Here is a 14,126-nt window from a genome sequence, read left to right as displayed (position 1 = left end):
TGCTGTATTATTATTATTTTCATTATTATTATTTTCATTTTATTTATTTATTACTGATTGATTTTATTTTTTTTCTTATGAATTGTTAATTTATTTATTTTTTCATCTTATTTTGTGTTAAAAAATAAAAATAAAGACATTTGATAACATTGGAATGTTTTTGTAAGAGCTTTTCTTGTGGAAAACCTGATGCGGCCCAGCCTCACCCAGACTCTACCTCCAGCGGCCCCCGGTAAATTGAGTTTGAGACCCCTGCTGTACATGAATAAAGCATTCATTCATTCAACACATTGAAACATGGAGGTCACAAGTTATCCTAATTAAAGCCACAAATATAAATTGATCAGACTGTCAGCTGCATAGTTAACTTCAGAAATTCACCAAAGATCAGAAGTGCTCAGAGACAAGTGGTGGTTAAGCTTGTTAATGGATTATATAAAATGTCAGGATCAGAATGAAATAAATTCAAGCAGATCTTAATAAAGTGGCATACATGAAATTATTAAACAAAACTGAAGCACATGGTACAACTGGGCCAAATATATGGGGGGGAGAGGGGAGTGGGGGGAGGGAGTGTAATATCCTGGCTGAGATTGTGAATTGGTTAATGGAATAGGAAGAGTTGAAATAAACCAGTTTTTGAGTGGCGAAGGTCTGACCTTGAGGGCTCCACAGTATATGTTCAGCAATAAATTAGGGAGGAAAATATGTTGCCCTTTAATGGATGTCTTACTCCAATTATGTAGAAGCCTGATGAAACTGTGTTTGGAATGTTTTGCACAGTCCTCATCTCTTGAAGTGAAAATATGTATTTACGTTGGAGGGAGTGGAGCAAAGGTCCATCGGATTAATACTTGGGATAAGAGATTAGTTGTATGAGGAAACATTTCACACAATGGCATATTCTATAGAGCTTAAAAGAAGTGATCTCCCACATTTTCATACTGGGGTCGTGGAGCTGAGCCTCAAAGTAAGGGATTAGGTATTTAAGACTAAGATGAGAAGGAATTTCTTCAGTTGGCGTGTAATGAATCTGAGAAATTCTCCATCCAAACAGACTGTGGAGGCTCAGTCACTGAGCATTTTTAACATAGATATGAAGGGAGACGGGGCTAGTGCAAGGATGTGAAGTTACTGTAAAGATCAGTCATAATCTTTATGAATAGCAGAGGAGGTACAAGAAAAATAATGATCCACTCCTGCTTCTATTTCTTACATTTGTATGTCAGGTTGCAGTCAAAGCCATGGACTTTGGTCTCCCTTGTAGGAGTGACATAAGATGTAAGCTTCATGAAGCTTGCAGGCATTTGGTTCTGTTTCTAAAGTTAGTTTGAATTTTAACATCCACTAAATCATTGTAATATTCTGCGCTTCAAACATAATTACCTGTTCAACAAATGGACAACTTCATGGCCAATTTTTCATGCTTATTTTCCTCAATGAAAATGGATTTTTAAGTAGCAAGCCACACTTACCTTCCAAATTTGTCCTCCATCTGCAATATATATTGTGTTGAAGCAGTGGTTAAAGCTTTGTTGATCCCTTCTCCCCACTTAAGTTTAAGGCTCTGATGGCTGAATACAGTACACTCAAGGCGAGGTGGGTCAGGAGGTAGCGGTTTTGTTTTGGCTTTAATGGAATGACTGAAAGGGCCCATTCCAATACCATTGATAGCCTGCACCCGTATCCTAAAAACATAGGAATCACATCATCGACTGTGAGGATTAATGTGCTTTGTGATCTATTTTATTTTTTGTCAACAGTATGCAATGGAGAACAGGCTAATTTCAGACTCTTTAACCACATACCTGTATGTGGTATCTGGTTGAAGATCTTCAACGATGGCATTTGTGGTTGTGGTAACGGCTACAATCTGTTTATCTCCATATTCTATGTTGTAACCTGTGATTTCAGATCCATGGCAGCAGGGTTCTTCCCACTGAATAGCAAGGCAAGTTGATGCTGAAGGGGGAATGATTTCAAGCTGGTTTGGATTAATCACTTGCAGGACATTCACTGCAGCTGGCACAGAGGCAGGTGTCATACATATGGCAGTATCGCTGTAGTGCCCTGAACCTGCAGCATTCACAGCCTGGGTGATGGTGGGTTGAGGGAAGTGGTAAGGAAAGCAAAAAAAAACCTCTTGTTTACACATTGAACATCTGCACCAAAATTCTTATGTGCCGCATCCGAACAGGAATAGGTGCGAATACAGAGAAATTTAAATAGTACACAAATTGAATTAAATTAAAAGAGATAATAAATACACAAGATAGATATATGGGTGGCATGGTTAGTGCAAATCTATTACAGCGCCAACAGCCTGGTACAAATCCAGTGCTGTCTGTAAGGGGTTTGTACGTTCTCTCCGTAACCATGTAGGTTTCCTCCCACGTTCGAAAAGCATTCTGGGCTTTTAGGTTAATTGGTGTATTTGGGCAGTGCGTGTTCATGGGCCGGAAGGGCAGTACCATGACATATCTCTAAATTTAAATTCAAATTGTATTCACAGTGATCATAGGGCAGAAAGTCCTTTTTCACTCTCAGAGCAGTCTATGATGAGTGAAACAAGGGGAGGTTCACAAGTCTGATAGCTGTTGGAAATAAAAACTGGCTTTGAATCTGAAGTGAGAAGGGGTTATGGCTAGGGGTGATGGTTAAAGACTTGTTTAAAATAGTAATGAAACAAACTGACTACAAAATGGGGAGGGGGGTGGGAGAGAAGGGTAAATGATCTAATTCTTGTTAAAGTAAATTCCCATACCTGAACCCTGCAGTAGTATGCTGTGGCAGGTTTAAGAGCTTTTACTTCATAACTTTGTGCAGGACCACAGTAAATAATCTCCATGCAACCTTCCACACCTCCAAATTCTAACCTAAACTCGGTTATTTCAGAGCCATTACAGGGAGGACACTGTGGAGAAAGGAAAATGAATGGATGATGAGTTACTCCATAAATCTCTGCCAATTGGTTCATCATTGAGTTACCTTTACATAAAAATTAAAACTCTACCTTCAAAGCCCACCAAAGAATTACAAAAGACAGCAATGTCCAAAACATAATGCTCTCAGTCTATAATTAAAATCTGCAATATCTATCAGGGTTGCAGAAAGAGAAAACGACGGGTTTGGGTTGAGTTTAGACCAATGGTTTTCAAACTTTTTCTTTCCACTCACATACCACTTTAAGGTATCCCTATGCCATAGGTGCTCTGTGATTAGTAAGAGATTATTTAAAGAAGTATGTGGGTGGAAAGAAAAAGTTTGAAAGCCATTGGTTTAGACAGACTGGTAGCTTGGCATCTGTTTGTGTGGATCTGTGTTTTCATTGCAAATGATATTTGTACACTGGTATTAAATTGTATTCTGAATCTTGAGGTCATGATGGATGGAATATAGTGTAAGAATATATCCAGTCATACACATTGAAAAAAAGCAGATCAAGTTTCTTTTTGTGAGAGAGTGAAAGGTGTCAGTCAGTGTTCATAGGGACTTGGAATCAGCAAGGAATTGGGTAGGCAACAGTAGCCTTCACTACAAGACATGGTGCCCCTGCGAGTCTGCATGTGGAAATCAGTTTCCCTGCACAAGGATGTATTTGCAGTGGATAAGAGTGCAGCAAACTGATTGATTCCTATGACATGGACTGTACCATGCATGACATACAATTAAGCAGGTTCTTCAGTGTTTTTAAGTATGAGAGGTGAGCTCAATGAAACTGATACAATGTTATTGACAATGAACAAGAGGCTATGAACTCAAAATAAGGTGAATAGGGTGTTGGTCATTCAGGGCGAGATGAGAAGGAACTTCACCACAGTGCAATGAATCTTTGGAATTCATTGCGGCAATTCCAGTGTCCGGATCTGATCAAGACACAGATTCAGACATTTCTGGACTATGAAGGGAATCAAGAAATACATAGTTGGTGCAGGAAAATGGTGTTAATGCAAATGATAAGCCAATGTATTGAACGGCACAGCATTCTTGCTTCTACTTGCGTTCTTACCTCCCAGTTCACATGCACACAGCTGGCTGTCTTACATGCTGCTATAGGTATGCTGCATTGGTCAGGGGGAGCAGCTACTGTGGAGATATCAGTCCTCTCTGAATATGGACCATACTACAGAAAGAAATGATCACATCCAGATTACTTTAAAATAAGTTCAAAACAATCAATCATCTTAATTTTAATTCCCTTAGACAATCTTTATATATTTTATGGACATGAAGCTTTTTACAGTATCCACTTAGAGAAGATCAGTTTCCTAATGATTACAGGAGTATTTATTAATAGGGATCAAAGAAAATTAATGACCCTTTCCATCCAGCACACAAGTATCTTTGACCCACTACCATCAAGGCGGAGGTACAGAAGCATCAAAATCAGGCTGGGAAATAGCTTCTTCCTGCAAGCTGTGAGATTGATGAACAGTATCCTGTTACTGAGTAAATCTTCCCAAAATATTTATGTATATTTATTTAAAATTCTATCTTTTTGTATCTAAGTGATTATTATGTGCTGTGTATGGTGGGTGTATGTATGCACAGATTGTGGGCTGTTTCATCAGGTTGTATATGTACCGTCTGACGATAATGAACTTGAACTAAAGATTCCTTGGTTCAACCAGATTTTCTTTTAAGTTACAGAGAGCAAATTTACAATAATATATTACATGTTTTAAATACAAATAGATCACCATCCTTGACAATTGCAAATTCAACAGAGGTGATAAAGAATTAGTCAGTTATTCGTTCAAAATATATATCCCGCTTCCTGGGTGAATATTTTAATTTTGCCTAATTAACAGCAGAGTAAAATGAAGAAATGAAAAATATTAATTCCAATTCACACTTCATGCTGAACTTTAATGCAATGATCAAGATTTATGACAACAATTGCAATTTCCAACACGGCCAATTGTTTTTCTGGGGCAATATTACCTTCTGTTGCAAACATATTCTAATAATTCAACACAATGCAAATCATGTTGCTTACCCCAACTTTGTTTGCAGCCTTTACCCAAAAACTGTACATTTTCCCTGGCAAAAGACCACCTACTGTACACTCTAGTTCTGCACCACGGTAGACAGATCTCTGATCATGAGATCCCAGCTCTCCAATCTCAACAGTATATTCTGTGACTGTGGACCCACCATTAATATCAGGTGGCACTGGAAAATAACAATTAAAAATACATTAGCTTAAGGTGTATTCTGTGTATTGGCCAAAAGGCATTTTATGTGCTTGAAAGTGCTTACCCCATCGGAGAGACACTTCTTTTGCTCTGGATTTCCCAGAGCGTTGAAGAGGGCGACAAGGTCCGGGAGGAATAGCTGCAGATTGCACAGTCAAAATTTCAGATGCCTGTTTATTGTGGGAAAAGGGATACATTTCAAAGGTGATGCTTTTCAAGTTTCTTTAATGTTCCACATAATGTCCATGGTAATAAATAAGTATGGTTTTATAGACATTCGTTAAGTTAGAGAGAGAGAGAAATAAATAAATAAAAATCACACAATAAGGTCACTGCACCTCCACTGATTTGTACTGAATGGCATTAAAAGCAGAAAAGACTGAGAAAGAACAGTAACACAATGTGGAGAGAGAGGAAACTAGTTTTGTTTTCCATGTGAATAAAAGTCTGCATATGGGTCAGACTTTTGAATTTAATAGCACTATATGAACTCATTCATATGTAAGTGTCCATAAATCAGGCATTCACATCCTGTAGAACATTTGTCCAGTATTACAACTTGATGGCACATTTCTCATCCATACTGACTGGAATGTTGTATTGTGACAGAATATGTTGTGTTTTATATTGTATATAGATATGATTTTTGGAGATAAAATGTAGCAGGTTTTTTTTAAAGTGTAGGTCACATACAAACACTTCTAAACAGATCTCATTTAAAATACTGGAGCTCTGCTCAAGCCAGACAGGCCAGCTCTGAGAGCCTTTGCAAAAGCTTTGGGGAGTGTCCAAGGGATTTCACTGTTGAAAAGCAACAGATGAAAGAACTTGGAGGATTAGGCTCAGAGCCACAGTCTGTCTAAGTGGAGGTTGCTGTCCTAAGAAGGTCATATAGTTTTGCAAGCAGAGAGTTAAACAGGCTTTTCTCTGAGAGAGAGAGGGAGAGAGAGAAAGAGAGAGAGAGAGAGAGAGAGAGAGAGTGTGAAAGATAATTCAGTTCTGCAGTGCTAGAGTTCAGCAGCAGCAGATGGGACTGGAACTTGACAAGCTTGTGGAAAACCCCATTTTGAAGATAGGTTGTGAGTGCTTAGTTCATCCTGGTCAAAGCCCTTGTGGTCCATAAAAGAGGAGAGGACTGCCTGCATAATGTTTCACATGAAATAAGAAAAATAAAAAGGAACTCTGTGGTGACCTGAAAGAAAGAGGTTATCATCTGGAAAATCCTGAGGGGGCAAGTTTCTTCGACAAAACACTAACGTGGCTAATTGAGGGATCAGTTTGCGTCCAGGAGCAACAAATCTCTCTCTGAAAACCGACAAGAACTTTCCTGAGTGGTAACCATTTCCTTGCAAGCACCAAAGCCAGGTGAAATTCAAAAATGTTAATTTCTGTGCACAGTAGAAAAATTGCCTGCAACCAGTGAACTTGCAGAAGTGAGAAGTGAGATCGGACTGTGAATTAAAGAACATTTCTAAACTTACACACATATTACATACACGTGCGCTTAGAATTAGAAGAGTGTTGTTAATAGTAATAAGATAAAGTTTGATCCTGTTTTCATGTTTAAAGAAAATTAAAAGCAATTTTTGTTTAAGTAATCATTTGTCTTGATGAATTTCTATTGTTGCTGGATTTTGGGGTCTTCTGGTCTCATAACAATATAAAGTATTCGATATGGTCCTTTATAATTTATACCAGGCCTTGCATTTGACATAAGATCAATGCTGCTGAGTATCTCAGGTTACTTGGCAGCATTGAATCACACGAGTATTCTTCAATTTCAAAGTAACCTCATCAGAAGATCTTGCACCTTCTTCCTTTGAAAACTTATGCAAAGGAAAAAAAAACAAAAAATCCTTCATATTTTTAAGAGCCTTCTAATGAAGAAGTCTGACTCACTGTAAAAACAAAATACAAGCACCTATGCCAAGTTATGCTTGGGTCATCAGCCTACTCTGAATCACCAGTAGAAGCTTTTCACAATAACTTAACTGGAAGTAGGGGCTACAGGTTTTAACTGGCATGAAAGGCAATCTCGAGGTGACTCCATTGTTTCCAGGAAGCAAAGGTCTTCAAATAGACTGGCAGGAAAACCGGCTCAGCCTTGTCTGCTTTCCTGCAGTGAGGAAATTTAGGAACAGTCCAACTTAATGCAAATACAACCAAATCTAAAATGATCTTCAATGAGATTGTGATAGAGCACAGAAACAGACTCTTCAGTCTATCATGTCCACATTATGATGTTTTACTAATTCTATTTACTAACACATGCAATATTGCTTTCTTTGTATGGCAATCTAAGTGCTCATTTAGTTACTTTTTAAATATTACGCATCTTCAGATCTACCACCACTCAAGTAGAGCACTCAAAATTCCAATGACTCAGCTGGGCAGGAAAAACTCAAGGCATCCACATTATCTTTGCCCCTCATGATTTTATAAACCACAATAAGGTCACTCTTGGGCAGGGTGGTCAAACTGCGGCCCCCGGGCTAACAGTGGTCCATTCCCCATTTTTAAGTGCCCCAGGTGAATTTTAAAAATAAGACAGAATATGGCCTGAAAGAACATAGTCTCTAACAATAAATTGCACTGTATGCACTTATTCAACACTAGATGTCACTGCCATTTTGAACAAAAGACTGACCATTGATGAACACATTTATCTCAGGTTTAAAAAAAAATGTTTACCTCAGTTAATTAAACCATGTCTGAAATGAAAAGACGGAAAATAGCAAGGGAGTTCCGAAAGTTGAGACTCGGTAGGAAAATTAATTATTTTTCCACAGAAGTCAAGGGGAAGTGTGTTTGTTTGATTTACAAGGAATCTGTTGACTTTAATAGCTTATCTTTTATAGCCCATCTACAGATTTACACATTGCATTATAAACATTAAGGTGGACACTTGGCCCATGTACTGTATTCACTGAGAGTTGTGGAAGAACATTGTAGACGGCCTTGTCCCTTTCTTGATTTTTTCTCCTATTCTTATTTCACACCCAGATTTTTTGTTTTGCATTATTTTTTGAATGAGAATTTTAAAGTGTTTTATTGTATTAATTTAATTTAAATTTAAAAGCAGCAGATACGAAAATGCCATATGTGAGCACATCAATAAAGTACTGTAATGTCAACAATTAAACTGTTCAATTGTGTCATATAGTAATTTCAGTAGAAAATGAATTTCTGATGGCACAGAGATTTTCTGGTCCAAACACACTTTTTCTTGCAATGCAACTGGTCGAAAATTGCCAGGCTTAATATTGTTTGGCCTGTGACTCTTGATATTTTTCTGAATGTGGCCTAGAACCAAAAACATTTGGCCACTTCTTCTCTCGGGAATAAAGACCTAGCCTATCCAACCTCTCCCTATAACTCACACCATCCTGATCAGTCAACATCCTGGTGAAACTCCACTGCATCCCCACCAACTTAATGACTTCCTTCCCGTAGCTGGGCAACCAACCTGCATGCAGTACTCCAGAGTGTGGCATCACCATTGCCTTTGTATTATTATAATAGTAGGCTATGGCTAAGTGCTGGCAAATAAAATTGCTGGAGAGTTATAAGATGGTCAGAATAGACATGGAAGGCCAAAGGGCCTGCTTCTGTGGTGCTTCTATACAGTCCTCTGCTGCTTATGTCAACAGTACGTTCTGTGAAATAGGACATTATGTTATTTGGACGTTGTGCGAACACCATATATATTTAGCAAAGCTAAATGGGATACTGTAGTCTACCACTATGACCTGTAATATTTTCAAAAGAACATTAAAAAGAAAGATAATGCTACAACAGTCAAAAGACATGCGATACATGAGATTGGATGCTATTGCCTACGAGTTGAAGCAAACACTGTTATACAGTAAAGTTTTTATTTGAAAGTAAGGAAGGTTCACATTAAAACAATGATAGAAAGTCCAGTTCATACATAAGCCAGTAACATGTGCATTTATTATGATTATCAAAACAATCGGTAATTATAGATGATACATGTACTCCAATCGCGATTTCTGAACCATTATAACTTTATGGGACCATGGACATTAATGCGTTCAGATGTTGCCCGAACAAACGTTATACAGCACGTGGCCATGATTGTTTTTACCTGGCTTTGTCCTCCAATACTAACGCAATAAACCCTTAATCTGTATCGTGTCCCTGGATTAAGTTGGTCACAGACATGTTCTCTGCTTGTTCCACTGTATTTTGTATCCCACTCATTTTCTGAAGAATACAAATAAATATTAAGAGTACCAACAATTACATTTCTAAACAGGCAGATGTTTTCAAAGTTGCCAAACAGAACTTAATGCTGGATCTTTACTATCCCCTCCTACCTTCCCCTCTCTTAGATGGAACATTCTGTCCTCATTAGAGGCCTGATCCTTATTCCCCTTTGCTGACACCTCGATGTGCTTCACGTACGCCAAGATGCCAAACACTTCCAATGACATTGTGCCTACTTCTTAACATAACATAACATAACAATTTACAGCACGGAAACAGGCCTTTAAGCCCTTCTAGTCTGCACCGAACCAAACACCTCTCTCTAGTCCCACCTCCCTGCACAATGCCCATAACCCTCCATCTTCTTCTCATCCATATACCTGTCCAACCTTTTCTTAAATAATACAAATGACTCCGCCGTCACTATTTCTCCCGGAAGCTCATTCCACACGTCTACCACTCTCTGAGTAAAGAAGTTCCCCCTCATGTTACCTCTAAACCTCTGCCCCTTAATTCTTAACTCATGTCCTCTTGTTTTAATCTTTCCTCCTCTTAACGGAAATAGTCTATCCACATCCACTCTGTCTATCCCTTTCATAATCTTAAATACTTCTATCAAATCCCCTCTCAACCTTCTACGCTCCAAAGAATAAAGACCTAATCTGTCCAATCTCTCCCTATACTCTAGATGCTTAAACCCAGGTAACATTCTGGTAAACCTTCTCTGCACTCTCTCCACTCTGTTTATATCCTTCTTATAATTAGGCGACCAGAACTGCACACAGAACTCCAAATTAGGCCGCACCAACGTCTTATACAATCTCAACATCACCTCCCAACTCCTATATTCCATGCAATGATTGATAAAGGCCAGCATACTAAAAGCCTTCTTCACCACCCTATTCACGTGAGTTTCTACCTTCAGGGAACGATATACCGTTACTCCTAAATCTTTCTGCTCTTCTGTATTCATCAATGCTCTCCCATTTACCACGTATGTCCTGTTCTGATTCTTCTTACCAAAATGAATCACCTCACACTTATCAGCATTAAATTCCATCTGCCATTTTTCAGCCCACTTTTCTAAGCAGCCCAAATCCCTCTGCAATCCTTGAAAACCTTCTTCATTATCCACTATTCCACCTATCTTAGTATCGTCTGCATATTTACTAATCCAATTTACCACCCCATCATCTAGATCATTAATGTATATAACGAACAACAATGGGCCCAATACAGATCCTTGAGTCACACCACTGGTCACCGGCCTCCAACCTGACAGATAATTATCCACTACCACTCTCTGGCCTCTCCCTTTCAGCCAATGTTCAATCCATTTGACTATCTCAAAATTTATACCTAAAGACTGCACCTTCTTAACTAACCTTCCATGTTCTTAACTAAACAGGATTCTGCACCCACTACCTCAGACCCCTTCTCTCGCCTTAAGCTTTCCTTCTCTTGGATACCCCGTTCTGACCTTTTACCAGCTATTTCATTTCCAGCTGCTGATAAAACATCAACCATCTGGATCGACTTTCTCAATTTCTCCACCTCCATTGCATCTGCTCCCAGGATGAGGTCTTCCATTCCAGAACATCTGATATGATCTTCAAAAAAATGTAGCTTGCTCTCTACTGCCCTTACCCACATTTCCTTTATTTCACACATTGGCCCTGGCCCTCTCTGCCCCAAAACGCAATATGGACAGGATTCCATTTGTCCTTGTTTACCACTGCACCAGCCAGCACATCATCGTCTGCAATTTACAGATACTATCTATTGTCATGTAATAAAACAGAAATGTAATGTTACACAAAGTTGCAACAAAGCAGACAAGCATTCACCGTTAGCATCGCCCGGTACCCCTTACAGTCAAAGTAAAAGAGAATCCCCCAGAGTTACCGAGTGTCCCTGGATATGCCTCCAGTGCTCCTGCATTCTCTGCAGCTGTAACAAGACACCAGTTCCAGTTCAAACCATCAGCAACCCAGATCCAAAGCTTTGACCCAATGAAGAAGCCTTCAGCACCCCAGGCCCTTCAAGAACCCTCCTTGCCCTCAACATCATTTTGAATCCCAGTTCTGATACCTGTTCTCCAACAGCCTACAGTCTAGTGTGAGTCCTTTTACTTCTAGTCGCCAGCAGCCCGCAGCCGGTGTTGGTTCGTTGGCCACAAGCTGCCAAAAGCTTGCCACCTGTGTGTCCTACTGCTACAGAGCCCCTCCTTGGTCCGCCACCACAGTCACCATCTTTAGGGTAATATTCTCTGCTTCTCCATCTCCATGGTGGGGGGGGGGGGGGGGGGGGGTGGGTGTTCTCTCCGTTACCGGTGCCCTGCGCCAGTCCAGTGCTCCCCTGAAGTCTACAACCCCTCGAGACAGCTGCTGAACACAGACACACAAGTGCTGCCATCTTGCACCCAGAACCCAAAGTCATAGGATTTTAAATAAAACACTACTGGCTCCTGTAATGAGTCAATTAAAGCCTGATCAAAGCCATTGGCCATAGAACTGGGTGGTAGGATCCTGTTACAGTAGCTCCGGCAGCACTGCCATTTTTTCTCACCACCTACAATGTAATCCCTCCCCATTTCTCTCATTCCCCATCACTTAGTCCCCTTTTCTCCAGCTTCCTTTATCTTTCCCTCTCCATTCAGCAATACCCCCTCCTCCTTCACTTCTACACTCCCATCTTGGAACGCCACGGTTAGTGTAGTGGATATTGTAATGCGATCAGGACCAGGGTTCAAATCCCACTTTGGTAGATTCTCCCTGAGTCTCCCTGGGAGCTCTGATTTCCTCTCACTGTTCGAAAATATACTGGGGGTTGTAGATTAATTGTGTTACAGGATCAAACCAGCAACCACAAAGAAAGCATATCACACAGGGGTAAAGATGAACAATTATTTTATTAACAAAATTTCACCTTCAAACGTTAATTAAAAATCCCCCCTTTTAAAACAATGCCCACTGGTTAATGTACAAATTTCTATAACAATGTAAAAATAATAAATTCTCCTGCCTAAATATAACATATGTAATCAAAGACTAAGTTATATCTCCAACCAGCCCACAGATAAAAACTTAGACACAAAACAATCATAAAACCCATAAGACTCACAAAACTTCGATTACAATTGAAGTAAAGATCGCAAACAAAATTCAGTTTGTTTAGTAAACTGAAGCCAAAAGATCTTTTACACAGAGAGAGAGCACAAAATTCGAAGTGGTCTTCTTGTGTTGCTTGCAGAGAGAGGAACCAAGGCTTAAAAATGCCCATCATTCTAAACTGCCTCCCAGAAAATGACTGCTGCGGCCTCCTTCCACTTCACAGCTACACCCAGTGGTGGTTTGTCTTCCAAGTCCAGAAATTTCTAGATCATCTTCTACTCATGCCCAGTCCATCTCCCACATTCTCTCTCACTCTCAGCAGTCCACCTTCACTGTAGCTCTCTAAGGCAAACTGTCACTTTCCAACACAAAACCACAAAACACATAGGCCAATACACAACACAGAACAATTGGTTGGAATGGGTTTGTAGGGTGAAATGGCCTGTTACTCTACTGTATATCTGTCTAAATTTATGTCTATATCCACATGATATGACTTCTTTCCTGTTAGCCTGCACACCTTCCCCTGTCACTTTCTCCCTCCCCTCATCTTTTTATTCAGATGCCTGGCTGCTTTTTGCTCATACATTGAGGAACAATTCAAGCCCAAAATATTGGTTACCCTTTACTTCCAGACACTGCATGGCCTGCTGAGTGTCTCCAGCCTTTTTGGTATTGTACCTACAATCCCAGCATCTGCAGACTTTCCTGTTTAATTTAATGAGGACTGTTGCTCATTGAACCACTTTGATCAAAGCCAGTAAATGTGTAAAATATCAAAAATGATACAGTGACACAACACTTTACTCTCGAAATAATAATTGCACAATAGGCAGTGCAGCATCCGAGGTGTTGACAATTTTCCATTCCAAGAAAGAATGGTCTAACATACAGTATTTGTTTCCTCAGCATGTTGAAACAACCCATTAGTTGCATATAACCATATAAGCATTTACAGCACAGAACAGACCAGTTTGGCCCTACTAGTCCATGCCAGAACAAATCCCCACCCTCCTAGTCCCACTGACCAGCACCTGGTCCATACCCCTCCAATCCTCTCCCCTCCACGTAATTATCTAGTCTTTCTTTAAATGTAAATAACGTCCTTGCTTCAACCACCTCTGCCGGAAGCTTATTCCACATCCCTACCACCCTTTGCGTGAAGAAATTTCCCCTCATGTTCCCCTTATAATTTTCCCCCTGCAATCTCAAACCATGGCCTCTGGTTTGAATATCCCTCATTCTTAATTGAAAAAGCCTATCCACGTTGACTCTCTCTGTCCCTTTTAAAATCTTGAACACCTCCATCAAATTCCCCCCTCAATCTTCTACGCTCCAGAGAAAAAAGCCCCAGGCTGCTCAACCTTTCTCTGTAACTCAAACCCTGACATCCTATCAACATTCTCGTGAACCTTCTCTGCACTCTCTCTATTTTGTTTATATCCTTCCTATAATTCGGTGACCAAACTTGGCCTCACCAAAGCTTTGTACAATTTCATCATAACATCTGATTTCAGGAGATTCCTAATTTACACAGCACATGCTAAGACTGTGCAAAGTTTAACATATATTATGTGGGTACACT

At 39.8% G+C, this 14,126-nt stretch overlaps 1 protein-coding gene across 10 annotated transcripts in view; it reads right to left on the bottom strand.

Moving 5' to 3' along the window:
* LOC138740698 (fibronectin type-III domain-containing protein 3A-like) overlaps positions 1-14,126 on the bottom strand; it is a 137,143-nt gene that overhangs the window by 18,620 nt on the left and 104,397 nt on the right. For 7 of the 10 annotated variants that reach the window (XM_069893736.1, XM_069893737.1, XM_069893731.1 and 4 more), the window contains 8 exons: positions 11,334-11,378; positions 9,307-9,425; positions 5,263-5,368; positions 5,000-5,175; positions 4,010-4,123; positions 2,765-2,914; positions 1,809-2,092; positions 1,476-1,688 (listed from right to left, as the gene is read on the bottom strand). In XM_069893736.1, the coding sequence (XP_069749837.1) occupies positions 1,476-1,688; positions 1,809-2,092; positions 2,765-2,914; positions 4,010-4,123; positions 5,000-5,175; positions 5,263-5,368; positions 9,307-9,425; positions 11,334-11,378 (1,207 nt within the window). The remainder of the gene's footprint in view (positions 1-1,475; positions 1,689-1,808; positions 2,093-2,764; positions 2,915-4,009; positions 4,124-4,999; positions 5,176-5,262; positions 5,369-9,306; positions 9,426-11,333; positions 11,379-14,126) is intronic. The other 3 variants (XM_069893735.1, XM_069893734.1, XM_069893739.1) reach the window with 3 other exon arrangements.

This window comes from Narcine bancroftii, chromosome 8 (genome assembly GCF_036971445.1).
Source record: "Narcine bancroftii isolate sNarBan1 chromosome 8, sNarBan1.hap1, whole genome shotgun sequence".
NCBI lineage: Eukaryota > Metazoa > Chordata > Chondrichthyes > Torpediniformes > Narcinidae > Narcine > Narcine bancroftii.
This window is presented reverse-complemented; position numbering and strand designations above follow the sequence as displayed.